The 23,803-nt window shown below is 40.5% G+C and overlaps 1 protein-coding gene across 1 annotated transcript in view; it reads right to left on the reverse strand.

The window, feature by feature from the left end:
• Positions 1 to 4,249: 4,249 nt before the first annotated feature.
• Positions 4,250 to 23,803, reverse strand: part of Pi4k2b (phosphatidylinositol 4-kinase type 2 beta) — a 28,589-nt gene continuing 9,035 nt past the window's right edge. The window contains exons 3-10 of the mRNA XM_032916228.1: positions 22,269 to 22,469; positions 21,648 to 21,779; positions 19,840 to 19,993; positions 18,354 to 18,421; positions 15,949 to 16,048; positions 12,571 to 12,704; positions 11,043 to 11,102; positions 4,250 to 5,989 (exon numbers count right to left, since the gene is read on the reverse strand). Coding sequence (XP_032772119.1) covers positions 5,816 to 5,989; positions 11,043 to 11,102; positions 12,571 to 12,704; positions 15,949 to 16,048; positions 18,354 to 18,421; positions 19,840 to 19,993; positions 21,648 to 21,779; positions 22,269 to 22,469 — 1,023 coding nt within the window. The 3' untranslated portion in view covers positions 4,250 to 5,815. The remainder of the gene's footprint in view (positions 5,990 to 11,042; positions 11,103 to 12,570; positions 12,705 to 15,948; positions 16,049 to 18,353; positions 18,422 to 19,839; positions 19,994 to 21,647; positions 21,780 to 22,268; positions 22,470 to 23,803) is intronic.

The following is a 23,803-nucleotide window of genomic DNA, read 5'->3' on the forward strand; positions in this document are numbered from 1 at the left end:
CAGTTTCAGTGAGAGGTTCTGTCTCAAAATCAAAGGCAGAGAGCAACTGAGTAGACGTTTGGTGTCAAACTCTGGCCTCCATGTATGTATCTGTGCACATGTACCCACACACACCCATGAACACACACAAGACACTATTCTACCTAGATGGGCCCTGTGTAGATTGTGCCTGCTACACTCTTGCACTCCCAGCTACTCAGAGACTGCAACTAAAAGGACACTAAGTATAAGGTCTGCCTGGGCTATGACAACATGGGCAACTTTCTAAATGTTGACTTACCTGAATCAATTGTCCTCTCAGAGGCTTACTGCCTCCCTCTGCTAACCTAGGCCTAGTTCTGGAAGCTTCTAGCGTCTGCACAACCTTACCTAGGCCTAGAATGTTTGCAGTCTCTATACTTACTGCCTCCCTTCCTTTTCTTCTCTGGGCTGCTCTCCCTTAAGGAGCCTCTCCTTCCTCTCTGCTCTCCTGAGAGTCGGGATGTCCTATCCTGTCAAACCTTTCTCTGATTTGTCACTTTGTCTGCCGCTCAATTAGACATCACTTTCAAATATGGGTGCTTCCTTCTACAGACCAACTTTACCTTCATAGTTTGGGACTAAGGGTGTGTGCTAAGGGTGTGTCTGGATCCCAGCCAGAGATATTAAAGGTCTGTGCGAAGACTGCGCCACACCACAATGAGAAACATATTTTTCCAGTAAACACCACAATCTCGCAGTTGGAAATGTGATCAAATATCCTGCAACATAAACTTAGTGAGATCCTGCCAATAAAATAATATAAAATAAAAAGGGAACTGGAGACTTCGCTCATGGGAAAGAACTTGCCTAGTGTGCATAAGGCCGTAGCTTCAAGTCTGAATGCCACAAAAACAGTAAAGGACAGTGACAGACTACAGCTAAGGAATAAGTGGCCTAAGCTAAAAGGAAATGGATTCCGAGTCTCCACAAAGGAACATGTGGGCCTGATGCTTACTTCACTGAAACCTGACAAGACTTGCAAGCTGGAGATGTACAGCTAATAATCTAGACATTTCAACACTCACTGTGATGTTTTTGCCCCAGTCTTTTGTGTAATCTATTTGTTCATGTTCTCTTTTATTTTTGAAACAGATCTTTATCTCTAGCATTTCCTTTGAGCTCTGTCAGCTCTCACGTATTGAAAGCTTGCCTCTGTGGCTTACCCTCTTCCTTAAGATCTGATTTTAATGTGATGGTGTTCTGTCTTTGCCTCTTTTAATTTGAGTCATGCTTTTAAGTATTAGACTGAGCTGGATGTAGTTCCATGTACAACTATGGACCTAGCTACTGGGGAGGCTGGAGGGATCACTGAGTGCACAAGGTGGAGACCAACCTGGGAAGCATGGGGTAATACACTCCTAAAAAAACCAGGTTACTGTTTGTTCTGCTTCACTGCTCAGTCTGTGATGCTCTCATTGTCTGTGAGTATGTTATCAGATTATTACCTTGTGTTTTCTGAGGCCATGTTGAAAGCTGTAGTCATGTTTAACTGAGGTAAATTTTCCTATTGATTTCTTTTTTCAAGCTTCCTGTGCTGGGAATGTGTTGGTGTAATAATATAAAAATAAAAAAGGTATAGTTTCTCTTTTACCCCGCTAGGTCTTGCACCGCAGTGCCCCAAGATATCTGCTAGATATCGTGGCGGAAACACATCCCAGCCGCACACTTTCCTACACTCAAACGGTCACATAAAAGAACACACAACACAATAATCTTAGATCCAATTGATAAGATATAATTGCCCACTTAAACATACAAAGCCCGGTACCATCCATCCCTTAGGAACACTAATAACAACCTGTAAATACACAGAGCATAATTTTTTTTTTTTTTTTCCCTTTTTTTTTTCAGAGCTGGGGACCAAACCCAGGGCCTTACTGAGCTAAATCCCCAACCCCTCACAGAGCAGAATCTTAATGTCATCTGCCATGGCTTCTCACCCTCTCCTCTGTCCTGTCTCTTCCTTTCTCTTCTAGTCTCCTCCTCTTCTTTGAATTTCTCTCCCGCCCATCCTTCCTTCTCCTCCAATGACAGGCCTCCTTCTATCCTGTACCTGCCCTTCACCTGTATGAGGTTCTGGTGAAGTCACCTGATTCCTGAGTATGTGACTAGGCAGCTGTCCTTGGGGCAGTGGAATTAGCATCAAAATACAGATAACTTCAGGGCAAACCACATTTCCCCCTTTTTGTCCAGTTAAAAAGCCTTTTCACTTATATATAAATTGAGTACAATTATTACCATTCTACAATTTATAAAGCATATGATATTCTCAACACCCAGTCCATCACTATATCAGTTAAACAGAACATTTAGTTATCCATTCCAGCTTAAGAAAGGCTTAAAATCTATATCTTGGCTAGCTTGTATACTATCTGATAACTATCTAATAAAATATGTATTTTCAGAGTTATACAGCCTGATAGGCTATGAGACTATAATCAGTCTTCAACCCCGTCAGAAATCTGAAAATGACCAAATATCTATACACATAGGAAGCCTAACACGGCTTCTAGAACTGAGAGGTTGTAGAGACAAATCTCCACTAGCACAGTCCCCTGTTAGCAACATGTGAGCACAAGTCTTCAGCCTTCTGGCCCAAAATCAACTGACAGACTCTTGAAATGCAGATTTTGAAGGGCTGATCACCCTGTCTTGGCAGAGTTTATCAGTCAACTATTCTGCATAATGTGTCCTTTTCTGGACAGCATTAGTCTGCAAATGAAACAGGCAATTTTGTCTAGTGGCTGCCTAGCCACAAGTATTGCCTCACTTGGAGGTAGAGATGTTCAGATTCTTCATTAAATCCGCCAGACGGGAACTGTTAGGAGCAGATATGTCTCAACAAAAGATAAATAACTTTAAATCTCAAATTTTGTGGATTTCTGACGCCAGGACTGTTTTTAGCTTCATGGTTTGGGGCTCTCTCCTCTATTTACTACAATGCTTCCTTTGTCAGGGTGAGTCAGGCTGGCTCGGCAGTACTGGCAACCTGTCTCATCAGCACTGAAACCTTTTCTTTACCTGCCAGGCCTTGCTTATTCCGACGGTTCTGTCCAGTGCAATTGCTCCCAGTCACCCAGACATCTGGGCACCCTTGTTCCTTTCTCCAGATCCCTCTGCTAGCTGCCAAGCTGCCAACTCAAGGCCAGGCAAGCTTTTCCTGACTGCCTACTGACCCTTCCCTATCTGAGACAATGACACTATCTATCAGAGGTTCTTCAGACCATCACGTTTTTGTCACCTTCTGATTGAAAAGAGGATGCTGTTGTAGTTTAGGTCCTATTGCTGTGAAGACATACCAGGATCAAGGCAATTCTTACAAAGGAAGATGTTTAATTGGGGCTGGCTTACAGTGTCAGAGGTTTAGTCCATTATCATCATGGTGGGAAGCACGGCAGCACCCAGACCAACATGGTGCTGGAGAAGGAGCTGAGAGTTCCATGTCTTGATCCATGGGCAGCAGAAGGGGATTGTGTGCCACACTGGCCACAGCTTGAGCTCACCCCATGGTGATACACTCTCTCCAACAAGGCCACATCTACTCTTAACAAGGCCATGCCTCCTCTAAAAGCCACACCTTCTAACAGTGCCACTTCCTAAGGGCCTATGGGGCCAATTACAGTCAAGCTGCCACAGATGTAAAGGTTGAATAATACTAAGAATCTCTTGCCCATGTCTGGACAGCTGCCCAAGCAACGTAGGGAAAGCAGCTGGCTGTATAAAATATGCGAGCTGCTTGTCTGTATCATTTAAGCATGCTTTGTTTTCAGTGAGGTTTTGCTTACTAGCACAGTGCTCTAAATGAAAAAGAATGGTATCCTTTTCATTAACGTCTCCAATTCACTGCACTGCTTCTGTAAGCACTGCAAAGGCAGGTTCCTCAGGATATAGGTCAGTGGTCCAATGACTTAATGTGCAATGTTCCCTTCTAGGATTGTGTGTTTCAATACTTTTTCCCCAACTAGGGGTGGGCCGTGAGAGGGTCACTGGGGTAGGTCTTGAGGTTTTTGCTTTTTTTTTAAACTCAGCCCCCTTCCTGCCCAGTCTCTGCCTCCTTACTACAGGTGTGGTGTGACCAAGTGCCTCCATATCTGGTGTCCATGCCTTCCCCACAATAATGACTGTATACCCTCCAACAGGTAAGTCAGACAAGCCCTTTCACCCAAGTTACCTCTTGTTTGTACATAACTATAGACGCGTTCTAAGCATTTAATACACAGGAGCAATGTAGCCTCAAGACAATGATTTTTATTCCTGTTGCTTATCATATTTGACAATATAAATATGCTCATTAAAAAACCCCACAATATTCAAATAAGAATTAAGTTCATGAATGTCTACAAAGTACAGTGTAAGTACTTTCACTTGTAATCTTTAAATACCCCAACTACTCTAACATGGTCAGACACTTAAAAACAGTCTTGAACTAGCTCAATTTTAGCCTATAAAACAGTAGCAATTTACTAGGTTCTCTGTTATAAAAATTAATATAGCAATTTTCAAAACATTGAAAAGAAAATCGTTTGTGAAAGCCGTACCACAGCAGAGGCAACTCCGCCCTCCCTTGCAGAAGACACAAAGGCACAAACCGATGACTGGTGTTCACCTCCAGGTGGTGGGATGGGTTGACACTCCAGTCAAGTTCCCATTTTCTCAACCCCCAGCTAATGGAAGGTCAGAAGAGGTAGGAGGATGCAGGTTTCCCTGACTCCTCAGGGCAGTGGTCTGCTCATTCCTTACATCCACCAAGATGCAGGCAAAGATGGGAGAGACCGTCTACCCACACCTTAGTTTAACCACCTGGACATAGCCACCTTTTCATATAAAAATAGCTCATTAAAAAAAATCATAAGATAGCAACTTGAAAATGACCGGTGAGATCAGCCACCGACTGCCCCAGGAGTGCCTGAGCATTGCTACTGACTTCAGTGTACACTTCAGGGGATGGTTTAACACTAACTGCAGCACTGACTGACTAAGGTTAGTGTTTGGACTTTCAATTATTTGATCCCATATGAGAAAAAACAAGAATTTTTAGGGTAATGTTATAATTTTAAAATACTGAAGATCTACCTTAAATTTATATTATTCCATTCAATTCTCAGTTATTTCCTGTTTTAAAGAAGGGAAGGGAGATGTCTTTAGATTTTTTTTCCCCTTCACTAAAACAGAATAATTCATCAACAAATATACCAAAGTTCAAAAATTAATAGTCATCTGTCACTTAGACAGAATATAACTTTCAGGTTCCCAGTAACGACCACTTTTGGGCACCTGATTCCAGTTTTGAAACAGCAGCTTTTAAAATGAAGGTAAAGTTGCTTCATCACCACTGTCTGCTCTACCTACTCGCTATTCTGTTGAGAGTCTACAAGTCTACAAGCAGTGTCTGGCTTGGCCATCCTCAAAAGTCTTTTGGAATGAATGCAAGAAGATTCTTCTCATGTGTAAAAAGTATACAAGATGTTCCTGTATTCAAAGTCGACCTTTCTCTTGTCATGCTAGCATGTGTAAACCATGAAGTTACTTTTTAAAGTAATAACAACAGAAAATACAATTTTTCTATAAAAATACAATATAGGAGATATAGCACTTCTTCCCTGAAATAGAAATTTAATATTTGGACAAAAAATCGTAAACTTTTGATTACATTCAAAATATAATATTATTTTCTATGTATTTAAAGACTTGAATTATTTGAGGTTTTGGCGACTGGTGCCCTCAGCAGCAGAGATTTACGTCACTAATATTTTATCAGCACAGTAAAACCACACAGCTGTTCCCTTTACATCTGCTACCAGGAGGAAAAGAACGGCTTCCTGCAGTGGACCGTCTGGGTAAAGGAGCTGCCCAGGTGTACAACACGCCCCTGGCCACCACTTTTGCTGCACTCCACGATCACGCATGGCATCTGTGCCAGCTGCATAGGACTCTTGCCATCTCTCAGTGCCTGAGTGAGGTTTAAGATCTGTAGAAAGACGGAAGACTCTCATCGATTTGGAGTAAGTGCTGTAAATATGTACCAGATGCAGACACACTTAAATACACATGGATACACAAGACTAGAATTAAATAGCTTTTAGAACTGGAATTTTAACCCACTGCAGAATGTGCCGATGTCCAGCAGCAGTGAAATCAGACTGAAGAAATCAAAAGGCTGTAAACAATCCATTGACAGAGAACTTAAATACTGTATTAAATGCTTGCCTTACGACTCACTTATTCAACAAATGAAGTTATTGCCTTCCTACCATTTCCAAGGCCTTTTCTTCTGTGTGCTGGGACGACTGCTGAAATAAATGCACATAATTTCTCTCTGCCTTCATTTTAGCAGAGGACAAAGGATCAGGAAACAGTAATAGGTAAATTGTACGTTCGAAGGGGAAACATGAAGCAGGCCCAAGTAGAGGAGATAAGTCAGAAAGTCACCCATTTAAAAAAAAGTCTTTAAATCCTACTTTCAAATAGGAAAATTAAATAAGAAAAAGTAATATATAAATATGTATGGATACAGATGATGTGTATATAAGAATTATATATATACGCACACATACTTTTACTTGTTTATTACTGTGTGAATACATACAATCTGTGCTCAGTCAAAATATCTTAGAATTTCTATTTTGGGGCATGTAGGAATGTCTATGAACTTCGACTCATAGCTAATTTACCCTTTGTTCATATATTTGGAATGTAGACAGTGTGTCAGTGTCTCCTTCTGTAGGTCTGGCTGACCTAGAACTTGCTATGTAGATGAGGCTGGCTTCAAACTTGGAAAGATCGTCCCTGCTCTGCCTCTGAATCCTAGAATTAAAGGTGCTTGTCACTGTGCCAGCTATACTTTTTTCAGTCTTTTCTTTCATTCTGTATGTAGCCCTGGCTGTCCTGGAAGTTAGCTATGTAGACCAGGTGTTCAGATTTCCACCTGCCACTACTTCCACAGTGCTGTGTCCACACCATAGACAAACTGTAATAATTCATCTCCCTTTTTCCTGCATTGTAGAAAATGTTCCTTATTTTCTATTTTAGGAATGTCATTAACGCCCCCCTTCAGGTATTAAAAAAATCATCTGATATACACATGCTATGCACCCCCTGGTTCTTATGAAAAAGTGATTAGCAGGAGCCTCAACAGGAAGACACTTGTGAGCAAACTTGATGGTACTTTGAATAGCATAAATCAGATATATTTCTAGATTCAACTATTTCAGCTATTTAATATATCAGGGATGTAAATCATTACTAACAATTGTAGTTAGATTATATTTTACAATGTCTTTCAAAGTTTCTAGGCTATTATGTAACAACTTACAAATTTTAAGTTTATAAGCAATGTCCATACCATGAACCTAAAAATGTGGACCACTAAGACTACAGAAGAGTTCTGACTAGTTTCTTCTAATTAACTCGGGCTTTTAAAAATTCTATTCCAGGGGGCTGGAGAGATGGCTCAGTGGTTAAGAGCACCGACTGCTCTTCCAGAGGTCCTGAGTTCAAATCCCAGCAACCACATGGTGGCTCCCAACCATCTGTAATGGGATCTGATGCCCTCTTCTGGTGTGTCTGAAGACAGCAATGGTGTACTCTCATACATAATAAATAAATAAAATGTTTAACATTCTATTCCAATTGGCGTGCACTGCCACCTTAGTCTCAGCACAGGTAATGGTAAAAGCAGACAGCGGCAATGACTGGTTTCTTCACAGCTCAGCAGACAAAACCACTATGCTGCATACATAAAACCACAGAAATGGTTTTTCTGCTTAACTTCACAATATTCAACACGTTGATTTTATTTTATTTATTTTTTTTTAAAGTTTATTTATTCATTTATTATATATGAGTACACTGTAGCTGTCTTCAAATACACCAGAAGAGGGCATCGGACCTCTTTACAGATGGTTGTGAGCCACCATGTGGTTGCTGGGAATTGAACTCAGGACCTCTGGAAGAGCAGTCGGGTGCTCTTAACCGCTGAGCCATCTCTCCAGCCCAACACGTTGATTTTAAAACCAACTTTTAAAAAATATTTAGTTTATCATGTGTGCAACTACTGCAGAAATATATTGAAGGTCAGAGGATGCCTTGCAGAAATCAGTTCTCTCCTTCCAGCATGTGGGGACCAGAGGTTTTAACCCAGATGAGACTTGACACCTAGGTCTCACTTGTCTCACGGACTGTCCTGGAACTCACTTCAAACTCACAAAGATCTATCTCTCTGCTTCTGCTGGAAATAAAGAAGTGTGCCACCACACCTAGCCCCTCCCACCATGCCTGGCCTGGCCCCTCCTGTTAGTTTTGTTATGAGATAGTTTCTGGAAGTAGAGGTTGGTGGATCTCCTGTAGGTTTAAGGCCAGTCTGGTTTACATGAGTTACAAGACAATCAGGGCTATAAAGACTGTCTCAAGCAAACAAACAAACAAACAAACAAACATAAAAAAACCACAAGACAAAAACAAAACAAAACAAGCACTGGAGAGGACATGAGCTGACAGCAATAGCACAGGCTTCTTGGCTCAGGGCAGAGATGGGACGATGGTGCTCCGTGTAGAACACATCCTTACTGATGAGCACCATTTTCTAATGGAAATTTAGTTTAAAATAAAGACTAATTCCTTTTTAGGGCAGTTTTTTTTTTTTTTAAAAGCTAAAATTAGAAAGCTACATAATCAGATCCACGGTCAAAATACATTATGCCTTTTGGATATCAGAAAGCTAAAATCAAATTAAAACTAAAAAACTGAGTCTGGGAGATGGTTCACTGGCTAGTGCACTGGCTATGCAAGCATGAAGACCAAACAGAGACTGGATTCCCAGAATCCACACAGAGCAAGGTTGGCTCACAGCCCACCTTTACATGCAAGAAAAGCAGAGATGGGAGGGAGAGCCCCAAAGCAAGCTGGCTTGTCAGACTAGAAAAAAGACAGTCTCAGGGTCAAGGAGAGGACCTGTCTCAATATGTAAGGAGGAAAGTAACCAAGAAGATACCTGATGTCTATCTCAGGCTTCTACATTCATGCACACATGTGTGCCTATGTACACATATCAACACACATGCATGTACAGAAATCATAAACATATTCAAAAAAGGAAATAAATTCAGGATATCAAGTCAAATTACGTGATCAAATACTACCCGCCCTTTTGTTCTTTCTTCAGATCTTGACCTGTCCTGTAAACATCCCCCACCCCCAATAAGATCCTGCTATGTGGTCCATACTGATCTCAAATATGCACTGTTATACCCAGTTCTACTGTACCTATTTTTCTAATAGTTAACTACTTTGTTAATGAGAGGTTATAAATAAAGATACCAACCGCCTTATCTAACTTCAGAACTCAATGTCAGGCAGATACAATGCTTTTTTGTTTTGTTTTTTTAAATTCCTCACGTGTAAACTTCAATCCATAAATGAAACTTACAAGATTGTTTATAACAGTGTTAACTTAAAATGGCGCTACACAAAGTTCCCTCTTAATCTATGGGTTACAGTTACCTATCACGGTCAACTTAAGTTTAAATTTTTTGAAAGGAAAATTTAAAAAATAGGCCATTTGTACGTTTCAGTATATTTTATAACTGTTTCATGTTCTTACTGTCATTGCTTATCAAACGTCATCATCAGTTATTCGTCTGCAGTGCTTGGTCTCAGGTGTCTGCTTGAGAACTTTGGACAGAGCTCCAGAGGATACAAGCAGACTGTTCTATACACTCAGGGACAGGAGTCTAGAAGATGAACCCACTCATAGGCCAAGTGAATTTGTTTCAAGCAAAAAGTCAAACCAGGTCTTCATTGTTTAATTTTTTTTACCTGTAAGTATAGTTCCAATCCATTTGGGGAGGATAACCCTCTGCTATCTAAGCATAACCACTGGTTCCCCTCCCCCTTCCACTGACACAGCAGCCTCCTAGTTGGGCTCCCTGGCCCTGGCTCGACTGTGAAGAACATGGACAACACTGTCTGCTTCACCTCTCCACAGCCTCTACCGTTAGGGATCCTGCTGCTGAGTCCTACCTGCCATCACACAGTTTCAGGGAGTGCGCAGAAGCAGCCCAGGGTAAGAGTTCCCCCTCCATTATGTCCTTTCGGTCACAACTCTTCTTTTTCATGTTAAGCTGCTAACTTCTGCGATCTCTTCCACAGGGATTCCTACCCTGGCTCTTAGGGCTCTGCACTCTAGCTCTCTGGTTAGTTAAGTCTGCAGATACCTCATGCATTACATTTGCCACTGTACCACTACCAGTTAGTCAGGGCCAAACTCACACTCATCTTTGCCACATCCCAGCATCAAATAGCTACAGTACATTAAATCTATGCTTTTAGGATGAGAACATTAGTTTGGAGTCACTAAAACCAGTTTTCATCTCTAATCTTCCTTCCTTCTAATCAGCTGAAGCTGATTAGAAGTATTGCACATGAGGGAGCATGAGTTTCAGGCCCATGCCATCAGACCTCGAGCCTCTATCTCAGGTCCACATGCTGAGGGAGAGTACAAGACTGAGCTGAAATGATGTAGTTCTCTCACTGTGGGCATTCAACCTTACTGATGTGACTGCTCTAGAAAAACTGTGTGTGTTCCAGATGGAAAATTACCTACTGGCAAAAGAATTTGGTATGGAAATGTTCACACAGGTGTATCTGAGGAAGAAAAAGTTAGGAACACACAGAAAGTAGTAAGCAAAATGGGGACAAATGGGGCTGAGGATGTAGTTCAGCAAGAGAATGTTTGCCTACATGCACTGTGCAAGCCAGATTCTATGTGGAGCACTTAAAGGGGCAGAAGGCAATTACGCTGAGCAAACAACTGGCTAAACAAACAACACACAAGGGAAAAATAGCTAATTTATAGGGCAGCAGAGATGCAGTGCTACTTAAATCAACTTTAGCACCACCACCTGAACGATCTAGATGCAGCGTGACAGGTGGCTTTAGGAGCCACACTATGTCACAGTGGGGAAAGTTGGCAACTGTCTCAAGGAGACCTTCTTCTCAACAAACAATATCAAACAGTGACCTACCTGGCCTCTCATCACAGACATCTGACTTTCAAAAGCAGCTCTGTCAAATCCTTTGTCAGTCTGTTACAGAAAGGGCGGAGGAGGTTAGTATAATTCCCAACACCAACACCTTTAAAACAGATCCCAAACTTTAAACAAACAAACCCTTCCACGTAGTAAATAAGGCCGTAAGAAAGCTTCCCTATTGAAAACAGGAGAAAAGACTGCTTTAATCTGATGTCATTTCGGAAAGGCCCAGAACAATAGAAGAGATTTGCTTATAACCCCCTACTTTTCCAGAAAGAATCTGAGTCAATGAATTCAGGCTTTTTATAAGAATTAAATCCTATCAGGTCACAAAACACACATTACAATTTAAAGAGTAATTCTGTAAATTTCCAGCTTGAAAAAAAGTCTTGATTTAATACTTAGTAAATATAACTTTACAAATGTATGATTTATAAAAACAAAATTGCTAATCCCTCTCTATTGTGCCAGACTGTGCTATTAGGACAAGTAAGCAAATGAGGTTTAATGTAGGCTATTTTTAAAGTCTTTATTTTCTTTGGCAATCAAAACTAATTATTGTAAAAATTAACGTATGGGAAAACGTTTGTCTATCTTTTCCTCCCTAAGAACTACACATACATGTGTCCATCTGGCCAAGAGTAGACTATGGGTACGAAATGAAAATCGTGGCTGTACCTGCAGTTTGATCGCTAGCACCTACACCGTTGTTCACAACCTTCTTCTAGGCTCTTCCAGTCCCTGTACCATGCCCCCATACTCCCTCCCACAGGACACAGATTCCCATGCAGACTAAACATCCATATACTAAAATGATAAATAATATTTTTAGCTACTGATGTAAGACAGATCTTTATTTACATTCCAAATTTGGGCAATGAACTTGATTTTTCTCAACATTTTTTTCACCAATAGTTAGATGATTAAAATAATGTTGCAGGGATGGAAGCAGAAAGAGAAAGAATAAGGGCTAGCAGGGATAACAATATGTTTAGAGTTGAGTATAAATATAAGAAAGCATGGTGTTTATTATGGAAAAAAGGCTTACGTGTCTCCAGTGTGATGAACTCTCATCTCTGATGTTACAGCATTTGGACAAGAGATCTCTGAGTGGTAATCAAGTCATGGAGGTGTACCTCCCAGGAATGGGGCTAATCCCAGTAGAAGCAGCGGCCCTAGAGCTAGCCTGCTCTCACAGAGCATGTGTGGATGTAACGAATGAGAAGTCAATGAACACAAGCTGACCATGCTCCCAGCTGACCTCAGACTTCTAGCCCCCAAACTGAGGAAGACTTGGGCACTGCATGAGTGGCCTAGCCTGTGGCCCCTTCTTATGGCAGCCTGTCCTACAGTCCTAATGGTCATTCAAAACAGTATGAGAGCTGAGGGGGAACTCAGTGGTCATGCCAAAAGCCCTCAGTTCAATCTTCAGCAACACAGAAATAAAAAGTAAAATTTAACATGGAAAACAGTAAATGTATACCTGTGAAGCTGAAACACTGTCCCAATTAATCATGTTTACCTTAAAAAGTTCATAAAGATCTTCACACAAGTCTTGGACAAAGTTCATGTCAGAAATAAAGGGTAGAATCAAGTTTCGAGTTTCTTCAGAGAAAGGAACTTTTGCTTGAGGGAGCCAAGCCCAGTGAAATGGATCTAGTGGGAAACACATGTTAATCAGGAGGAATGAGTAACAGCATGTTGGGACTCACATTTACCCAGTTCTTCCCTATAATTCCCAGCTTCTCCCAAATAAAGGAAAAAGAACTCTGAGAACACAATCATTCTTTACAACATGAGCTCTTCAGACTCTAAGCTCCGATGGCCAGTCAGGATGCCGCAGCACAGAAGGTCTCATCTGGACCTGTTTCTGAGCTTCACACAATAAAGAGGTGGGATCTGATAATGAGCCTAATTCAAATGGCCCTATCTCAAAAAACCGTATCAGAACACATCACATTTGGGGTTAAGAAAGTGGTGGGAACCTGTAATCATTCACACACCCAGGTTAAGTCCCGTGGATGAGAACCTATCTTCCATAACTACAAATGATCAGGATCTAAGGAACCTGTACACAGAGGAAGTTCCAAAACTTTAAGTAATTAGGAAATAGATAATGGCTTTAAAGAAAAACAAAACAAAACAAAACAAAACAAAAAAACCGTGCGCCTAGAACTAGGAAGTAGTTTAGCAATAGACTGGGAAGATTAGTAGCCCGGTGGAATCTCGGGAATGGAGGAGACACGGTAGATTCCAGAATCACCAAGCAGGTAACTCTACTTATTACAGTCTGAACGTGAAATGCCTCTCACAACATCATGTGTTTCAACACCTGGTATTTGAAGATGCTCTGTACATGGGGTCTAAACAGTGGATGCAGGGCTACAGGAGTGGAGATAGGAAATTATAGTTAAACTAAATGGTTAAAAATGTAAAGTATCTGCCCCATGCTTCTGTCCCCCTCCCCCACAATAGTTTCTTATTATAGCCCTACCTATTCTGGAACATGTTATACAGACCAGGCTGGCCTTGCACTCAAGAGATCCACTTCCTTCTGCCTCTTGGATCCTGGAATATAGGAGCACCACCATGTAGGCACAGGCCTGCCTCACGCTTTTAATGTCTCCACTATTCATTCCCTATACAGATGAACTGTGTGCCTTTACCCGTGAGACAGAACAAATTCTTCTCCCTTACATTACTTCAGTAAGGCATCTGGTCACGGCAATGAGAAGAAGAGTCAACTGCCTTTAGGGTCATCCCTTACTTGTATCCACCTCTTTGCCTGGTGTGAGACTTAAACTCTGTGTTTTACATGTATGGTCCACGTTCCTCTAAGCTATTGTTTTCTCTCCATTCTCTTAACAATTTCATTTAAAAGGCCCTTATTCTTTCTCTTTCTGCTTCCAATCCCTGTCCTTCAACTTCCGCTATCATCATCCACCACCTCCAGCTCCTCTGGGCCTGCCTAAGGACCTCTCACAGCCCAAGTGCAGTCAGGCTACTCAGCCTCAGTGATGTGCCAAGTCTCACCCCTATTATGAAATTCTTCCATTGTGGCTTATGGATACCACTCTCTTAGTTCTCTTTCTGTCTTGTAAGGCAGGTACTCCCCCTTTCAGCTGGCTTTCTCTGCCTTCTTTTAATGTTACTGTTCCCAAGACTCTATTAGTCCCCCTTTCCCTTCATTCATTGGGCACTCATCAAACTTTTATTGAGTATTTATGGTCCTGGCATTGTATCAGGCAATGGTATTTGTTTTCCATGATTTCCCTGGATGACAATAAATAAAGCCATGGCTTTCACTATGAAGATGACAGCTAAAACATCCCTACACCCTCAATACCAATTCTTCTGTAAGCTCCAGACCCTTGATCCCCAACTGCATGTTTGGCAAAACTTCCCAGATGTTTTATGGGAACTTTACAAACCTACCACTTTAAAAAAGCAATTTGCATATAGGTTTCAAGTGATTAGTGGGAAAAATAAAATGCAAACTGCAACCACAAGACATTTCGAATAAGTTCCACAAAACACAGGGAAAGAAAAGCAAACAAATTAGAATTTAGGTTAAATTAAAAAAAAATAGGTAACTTCAAATTTACCAACACTTTAAGCTACCTATTAAAGCCTCAGACTGGGTTAAAAGAAACCAGCTGATGCTTATGTCATATACCTAAAACAGAATGGTGGACATTAAAAACAAAAGTAGAGAATAATAACCAGTAAATGCTGACAAAATGAAAGGTGATGCAGCAACATTACAACAGGAAAAAATACAAATCCACTGAGAATAATAAAGTATATTACATTTTACACAAATGAACCCAGGAATATTAAACACTGGGTCTTTTGCATATAAAACAAAAAGTCAAAAGAAGAAATTCATTTAAAAAAATCACCTTTAGCCTCTCAAAAGCTAACTAAGTTAAAGACAAGTTGAGGGCATTCTAGAACTAATAACTAACAAGTTTTAATGAATAAACATAGGAAACTCTGTGCCCATATTATTTCAAATAAAGTCCTTTATATTGATCATATTTACAATCACGAAGAAACTACTAACAATGTGAAAAAATATTCACATAGGTCATATTCTTATATCATATCACAGTACGATGGAAAACAGTACTAAGGGATGCTATGAAAATGCTAACAATGGCTGGGTGTGGGGCACCCATTTTTAATCCCAGCACTCCAGAAGCAGAGGCAAATGGATCTCTTGAGTTAAAGGTCAGCCTTGCCTATAGAGTGAGTTCTAGGCCAGCCAGGGCTACACGGTGAAATCTTGTAAAGAAGGAAGAGGAGAAGGAAGAGGAAGAGGAGGAGGAAGAGGAGAAATTCAAGACATGAACAATTTAAAATACAACAAAAATATCCCATAGTCAAGTGGTGATCACTCAGGCTTTTAATCCAGCACTTAGGAGACAGAGGCAGGTGGATCTCTGAGTTTGTGGCCAGCCTCTCTACAGAGGGAGTCCAGGACAGCCAGGGCTAGACAGAAAATCCTTGGAAGAAAAACAAAATGAAACAAACAAAAAAGTTCCAAAACTGGCTCCTAATGTATCAAAACGATCACTCTGCGGCAAGAGAGACAGGAAGTGGCACTTGGGTCTGAATCTTGCTAAAGGAATGAAGCCCAAAACATCAGCATACAAATCTACCAAGACAGTGTGATAGATCATTCCTATATTAATACCTTAGAAATGAGAGTTGCCAAACTTATTTCCAAGGCCCAAACCAAACCAGCTCATCCAGAGAAGTACACAAACAACAGCAAGACCCAAGTTACTATATCCTCAAAGCTCCAGGGCTAGAACTGAGCCGCAGTGAACGACATGTTGTCTGTTTTCCTTTGAGCTCTGTACTCTTCCTCTCTGGGAGAACTCTAAACACTTACATGCTCTCCATTCATCAGGATGCTTGAAGGGAAATGCTAGCCCATTGTCAATTGCAGCTATTCTAATAAGCAATTGTTTATCATCGATCCAGTTTGATTCCTAAGGAGGAGAAAAATGATCTATTGATAACAGATTCTATAAAAATATTTCAAAATGATCAGTTTACAAACAATACTTATTGAGGTTTAAGTGTATGCTCTCTTGAAAATCTATAAAATTAAAATTAGGTTTCCAGCAAGAATGGGAAAATCATACAAGAAACAGTCTTCAAAAACAATGAACATTTCATAATTGTTACTTTTAAAAATTAGGGTTACATGTTTATTTAGTAAATTATGTAGCATATTTTTTCCTCTCTGGAGAAAAGTTTGACAATGCTAACTTTAGAGAGAGTCTACAATACAGCCCCATTGCTTACATGCCGGCTATTTGCCTACACTTGCTTTTCTGTAAAAACATATTTGATTTTATGTATCTGGGTGTCTTGCTTCCATGTATGTACAGCACACGCAGGGACCTGAAGAGGACGACATACTTCCTGAACTGGAGTTACAGAGAGGACATAAGGCACATGTGAGGGGTGGATGTTGAACACAGGTTATTTGGAAAAGCAGATGTGATCTTACCCACTGAGCCATCTCTCCAGCCCCATACCAGTCTCTTTTACTAGCATACTTTTAAGTTACTTTATGACTAAAGTTTGTCTTTTGATATTACTAAGCACTATGCATACCAATTTTCAAATTTCCCAAGTAACTACTTAACAGTACAAACATTGCAAAGTGACGCCAACAGCTTAAGTGGTAACTTGGGAGTGGAGATCAAATATTGAAGAAAGTATTTTAAACAGTCTACAAGACTGTTTAAGTCTACAAGTCTATATATTCTTTTAAACTTAAAAACTATCCTAAAAGTGTACCTTATGTAAATATCTGAAATCTGAACTTATGAATGAGAATGGCCCCCATAAGTTCAGGTGTGTGAAAAGTTCAGGTGTGGTCCCAGCTGGTGGAACTGTTTGGAAACTAAGAAGGTGAGGCCTTGTTGGAGCAGTGTGCCACTGGGCTTGGGTTTAAAAGCCCATGCTGTTCCCAGTTAGCTCTCTCTGCCCTGTACTCATGGACCAAGATACGAGCTCTTAGCTACTGCCCAGTACCATGCTTGCCAACCTGATATCTCACTCCCGGCCATGACAGTCATGGACGAGCCCCTAATAAATCCTTTATTCTTTAAGTTGTTTTGGACATGGTGTCTCTTACAGCAGTAGAAAAGTAACTGAGACAGGTAACTAGTTGATAGCAATGAATCTGAAATCTGTAGAGAATGTGAAACATACAACCTACTACGTAAGTTTAAACCGTTTGTTGTAAGTAGAAGTACTTCTTTAAAAGTTCAGAAGATATGATTCACAAGTAAAACACATATTTCATTTTAGTATATAATGTCATTATTACCTAACACTGAATCAAAATACTCAGAAGAAACAGAATTAGTAAATACTCACATGTCCCTAGATATCAGAAGCCTTTATTACATAAAAGGAGGGTAAAGGTGGTATTTCTAAAAATGTCTGAAGCTTTATAGAAGTACTGAGTGTACATCATACTCAGGTCTCCAATTCACATATGAAAGAGATAGGAAGGAGGAAAAGGAAAGAGGAAAGAGGAGTGGTCTTTGTTCTGGGAATGTAGTATAGAGCTGGGGATATGGCTCTGTGGGTAAATGCTTGCAGCACAAGCCTGAGACCCTGAGTTTTATACTCAGAACCCATGAAAAAGCCAGGTATGGCAGTGCACACCTGCTATCCTAGTGCTAAGGAGGCAGAGACAGACAGGCCCCAGGAACTCAATAACCAGCCAGCCTAGCTTACTGGGCAAGCTCCAGTGAGATATCCTGTCTCAAAAGCAAGGTGGATGGCTTCTGAGGAATGACATCCCAAGTTGACCCCTGGCCTTCAAATGTATTTGCACACAAGCCCCCACTTGTGTTTACACATATGAAATGTAATATGAACAAAAGAATGGAAGACGAGAACAGAGGAAAGGGATCGGAAACCAAGGCTTTATCTGGGTGGGCAATGTACACGTGTAATCCACCACTGGGGAGACAGAGTAGAGTTCAAGGTTAACTATGGCTATAGAGCAAGTTTGAGGCCAGCTGAGGCTCTGTGAGACGCTGCGTTAAAAATAAATAACCAGGGTTGGGGATTTAGCTCAGTGGTAGAGCACTTGCCTAGCAAGCTCAAGGCCTTGGGTTCGGTCCTCAGCTCCGAAAAAAATAAATAAATAAAAATAAACAAACTACACAAATAACCCCCCATCACCAGCAACAACAAGGCAAAAAACAAGTTCAAGAAATCTATTATGTAAACTGAACACATATTTTACGCACTAAATTTCCTTACCTCACTTTCAATTTTCTTTGCATATTTCATCTCGTCATATTTGACTAGCCAATTATCATTTCCCCTGTCTTTCAAAAGAAATAAGTCTGTTAGTTGATACTTACAGATAGTGTGGCTTCGTACTAAGGGGAGAAATCTAATCCCCAAGTTTTTGAGATTTTCCTTGCTTTTCTGTAGCAGATTCCCCCTAGATATGCTATGACTAGTCTTACGTCATTCAGACACACAGACTTGAGTTATCTGAAAGGAGGGACCTCAGCTGAGAAAACGCCTACATAAGATCCAGCTGTAAGGCATCTTCTTATTTAGTAATTGTTGGGGGAGGGCCCAACCACTGTGGGTAGCTTATCCCTGGGCTGATGGGGCTGTAAGAAAGCAGGCTGAGCAAGTCATGGAGAGCAAGACAGTGAGCAGCACCCTTCCATTGCCTCAGTAGCAGCTCTTGCCCCCAGGTCCCTGCTTCATTTGATGACTTCACTTGATGATGAACAGCAATATGGAAGTGTAAGCCAAATAAACCCTTTCCTCCCTAACTTGTTTTGTGCTCATGGTGTTTCATTGCAGCAATAAAAACCCTAAGAACAGAAAAGTTATGATTTAACACAACTTTAAAAAAAACTGTCAGTGTAAGCTGACATTACTAAACTTTTCTCTGTGATAGATCATTGTTCTAAGTGTTTACCTATACTAACTAAACTGACCCTCAGAACCACCCTGTAAGGTAAAGGCAATGGCGAGATCAAGGTTAATTCAATCAGACATAATGCCTTTCACTTGAGTAAGAAAGAAAGCACATGCACCCTGGCTGGTAAGCACATTCAAAGCAGCCTCACCCAATGTCAACATTTGAGTACTCTGGACCAGTTTTAATATTAACTTAAGACCATTTAATTAAGAAAGTCAAATTGAGAAAAATTATATGATGCTTTTGAGAAGCTAATGTTAAGTGGTGAAAAACAAACTTGAAGCTGTTGCCAAGCTGCAGAGTGCATAAGAATCACCAGGAGGCCTTTGAAGCCCAGGCCTGGACCCAACTTGGATGGCATCTGAAAAGATATCTGTTGAATAAGTTCTCATGAATTACTGACCTGAGTGTCATGGGAACCAGAGCTTTGACATACCTACATCATGGCTCCCTCACAGCACAAACAAACAAAAAGCTTACTGCTTCACAAATGACATGATAGTTATGCAGTATCAAATTAAGAATCTTTTCATAAACGTAGATGGCATTTCTAGTCTCTGGCTTTGTCCTGCATTTAGGCAACTCCACCTGAGGGGACAGGAAGTGTTCCATGTGTCTCAGTATGAATCAGGCCCTCAACACTGGACTACCTGCCCAGGAAGGTCAGTGCTTCTTCCTGTTTTTCAAGACCAAAGAGTACTGGACCTTGGGACTGTCTGGAACCAATATTTATGGTTTTGATTTTAGTAACGAGAAGCTGGTTTACAGCTAAAGAGATGGAGCAAGTGAGAGAAGCCATACCTGTGTTTCTGATGATGTAATCCAGAATCACTAATCTTTCAAACTGTGACTGAAACTGTTTTCTAATGTTCTCGGGCAAAGGCTCGGCTTCAAACCTCCTAAGCCAATATTCAGCCTCCTTGTAATCTTTCACAAACAGCTGAAAGGAACCAATCTATAATTTCAAGAACAATAGTTAGAAAGGAAAAGTACAAGCACAAAGGCATTACTTTTTAAGTTTCTCAGTTGTTACATAAGCACAGCAAGAAAAATAGCATTGAACATTAATCTAGATAAGCCACGTTTATCATTTGACATATTAGCTTAAACACACAACAACTAAAAAAGCCTCAACCTAAGACTTTTAGGGAGCTATTTTAGGAAATTAAAAAAGAGAATAAATGTGCCCTGAAGGTGACACCCTTAAGAAGGTTACTTGCGGGGTTGGGGGTTTAGCTCAGTGGTAGAGCGCTTGCCTAGCGAGCACAAGGCCCTGGGTTCGGTCCCCAGCTCCAGAAAAAAAAAAAAAAAAAAGAAGGTTACTTGCTAAAATAGGCATCAACATGACTTTAACTGAGAGACCAGGTACAGTGTCTTGGTTATTTCATGATAGTACAATTTTCTCACTGAAGCGGTGTTTCTGTATTCTTTTCAAAACTCAAGTAAAAAAAAAAATTAAAATACAATGGATTCTTTGGGCAAATAAGAGATCATGTCATACATTTTAAAGATTTAATCGACTGATTGTGGCCTTTCCAAAGGCTTTTAAAAGAGTCTTTTCCTTGAAGATATGCCCATTTGAAGATGCATTTTTATTATTAAAATTACGAGTTTAATGCTATATAAGTTGTGTCAGAATACAAATTTCATCAGCAATGATGCACAATAACAAGCAACCTATCCTCCCTGACAAATGCAAGGAAATACACTGCCATGAAGAAGCCTGCTCACTGGCTTAACACCACACACGCCTGTTAGAAAATTTAACTTCCTAGGTTTTCCTTTAGTCACACTTATTTTAGCTCATCCAAAGAAATGGCAAAAATGTTCAAAACTGACTGCCTGAAATGTAATTAAATAGAAAAACAAGTTAAAATCACTTTTTACTCAAAATCTTAGACACTTGTATAGAAACAATAAAATTATTATAAGCCAAATATATTTAAAAAAAAATGCTAAAGAATTTTTCTAGAATGCCTTAGCTCTCTTTGCTAAGCTAGGTGACCAAAGACCTTTGAGTTTAGCTGAAAATGGTAAATAATAAATCTGGCTCGAAGTGAACACACACGGAACTACCTAACTACCACTTACTGAGTCCTTGCTATGTGCCAACTATTTGATGCGAATGACTTCAGTTTAGCCTAGCAACCTGAAAGATGGCATGGTTTTCATCTCATTTTGTAAACACTGCAACTGTTTCCAGAAGGGCTGAGATTGGAAACTAGTTCTATGTCTAACCTGTACTTTTCTGTAACTTAAGAAGCCTTTTAACCCACATCTTCTTCACTCTTCCTAATTCAGTACGCTCCCCTCCCAGAAAAGACTTGACACAGAACCTGCATATGCATGCCAGCCAAGTGCTCTACTGGGAACTGGAACTCTATTGTAGGCATCTTTTTCTATCCCTTCAGAGCTCCTTCCAAACATCTTTACACAGCTGCACTGAAACTCCTTGTTACTATGAGCTCAAGAGGAGAAAGGCTTTTCTTCTTCAGTATTGCCACAGCCTTCAGCAGGGTGCCCATGTCTAGCTACATGCCTCACCCCAGGAGCTTAGGAAGTACACGTCCAACTGCTCTGAAAGCAAAGCGCATTATAGAGTGACTTACCTTAGGAGGAAGTCCTATCCGATGGAACTTTCTACCTACTTTTGGTACTTTCTCTAAGGCATACTTTTTGCCTCTTGATTTTGCACGGTCAATCGCACTGTAGTTAAATGTCTCACTGACAAGCCAAACCACCTAGACAAATAGAGTTTAAATCATGGGGTTTCTATTCACACAGACCATCAAATCCACTTAAAACTGTAAATGAGCAAGGTTTCCAGCGGAAAAAAATAAGAACCTTGAAATACAGAACTAAGAACAAACATTTTAGGGAAGGCATCAAGTAAAATTATATAAAGCCCCCAAAGAAGACAAGAGCAATATTGTGGCCACATTAGTAAGCTAACATTAGCAGGGACAAAGGAATCTCGAGATCCACCCTGATCTTTTGTGCTTTCTAAACACTAGTCCTCTCTCCTTTCTGTTAGCATCTGTGACTCCCAGGAACACAGACATTCCCTTCACTACTGTATGGAGCTACACCCAAGTACACGTAACCAGCTGCTCCAGACCCTGGACGACAAAGGGATTCACTCTAGTCTGCCACTGGGGTCTTCACTTGAGGGTCCACATTAAGTGAGCTACGTGCAGGAACTCAGACATGTAAAGCAAGCTCGCCTTTACCTTTGTTTTAGGTACAATGCCCAGCTGAAGCTTGGTATCCACCAGGTAGGCACCAGCTTCAGAAAGGTAGCCCTGGTTAGGAAGCAGGCAGCCTCGGCCGAAACAGCAGGGACAGCAAACCTTGTGGACATACTTGGTCCACTTGGGGTTCAGCTGACCGTAAGGCTCTTCTGATTTGGGTTTAAACACACCAATTATAGTCTATGGGGAAAAAGTAGAAATCCTATTAGTCTTTAAAGGTCAGATGAGTAACAATCCACAAAATGCATGGCAATAAATAAGATTTCCGTGTAACTCCCAAGTACAAGATGACTGATGCCAATCACATCCTAAGAACTAACTGCATCTAAAATCAACAATCCCATGTATCAGTGTTTTGCAAAATTTGCTTAGACAAACCTTAGAAAGCAAGGCGAGGCTTCATGCTCTTTAACCATATTGATTTCACGTGCTCTGTGTTGCTGCTCTTAAACAGTAACATTAGATTATGCCCCCCTCCCCAAGTCCACTTGCCCCCTTCTCCTTATGGCTAGGTTGTCCATGCCAATTTCAAACTCACAAGCTTAAGAATTTCTCCTGTGTCAGGCTGTACTTGATGAAGGCAAGCAGTACTGTGTATTACTTATGATCTACTAAATATCCAATTAAGACATTCACTCACTACCTCTTTTCCCCACTGTGCTAAACAGTCTAAAAAAGACAAGGAGTCCATTAGTTTATCTCCAGTACTCAGAACAGTTCCTGACACATACTATGTACACAAGTAATTCTTCAAAAAATGCTAACAAATAACATACACTGAACATCTATGCTATCAGCAGCTCTCACCTAAGGTTTTTCCAGATATGTTTTTCATGAACCCATCATAACTCTCTTCCAGCAAGAAAAATTTTTGCCATGGATGGTGGCACATACCTGTAATCCAAGAACTTATTGGGTTAGCTAAGGCAGAAGGATAGTGAGTTCTGGGCTAGCCTGAGACATGTAACAAAACTCTTGTTATAAGAGGAGAAAGAAAAAAGAAAAAAGAAAAAAATGTTTATGGGTGTCTAAAAGTTTCTACAATTATTAGTACTAATCTAGCAAAATGTATTTATTAAATTCACGACTCAAATATCTTAGACAAAAAATAAAAATATAATTTAAACATAATTTATTTATAATGTAGTAAGTTCTAAAAAAATTAACTTAAAAATAATAAAAGAACAATTTAAGAAGTCAAGCCTGGAAGTAAGGCTTGTGGCTTCACATCTATGACCCCCAACACTTGAGAGGCTGAGATATCCTGCCGCTACAGAATGAGTTCTAAGTCAGCATGAACTACAGAGGAAGACTGCCTCAAAACCAAAAATCATCATCATCATCATCAACAATAACAACAAAACTTGAAATACTGACAGTGCCTACAATAAGAAAGGGGTGGAGGTGGAATGGGCTGGGTATAACCCAGCTGGCAGAGGGCTTGCCTAGCATGCATGCAGCCTTGGGTTCTGTCCCTATAATCACTGAAAACCAGGCAATATGCGTACACCTGT

Source organism: Rattus rattus, chromosome 11 (assembly GCF_011064425.1).
Source record: "Rattus rattus isolate New Zealand chromosome 11, Rrattus_CSIRO_v1, whole genome shotgun sequence".
NCBI lineage: Eukaryota > Metazoa > Chordata > Mammalia > Rodentia > Muridae > Rattus > Rattus rattus.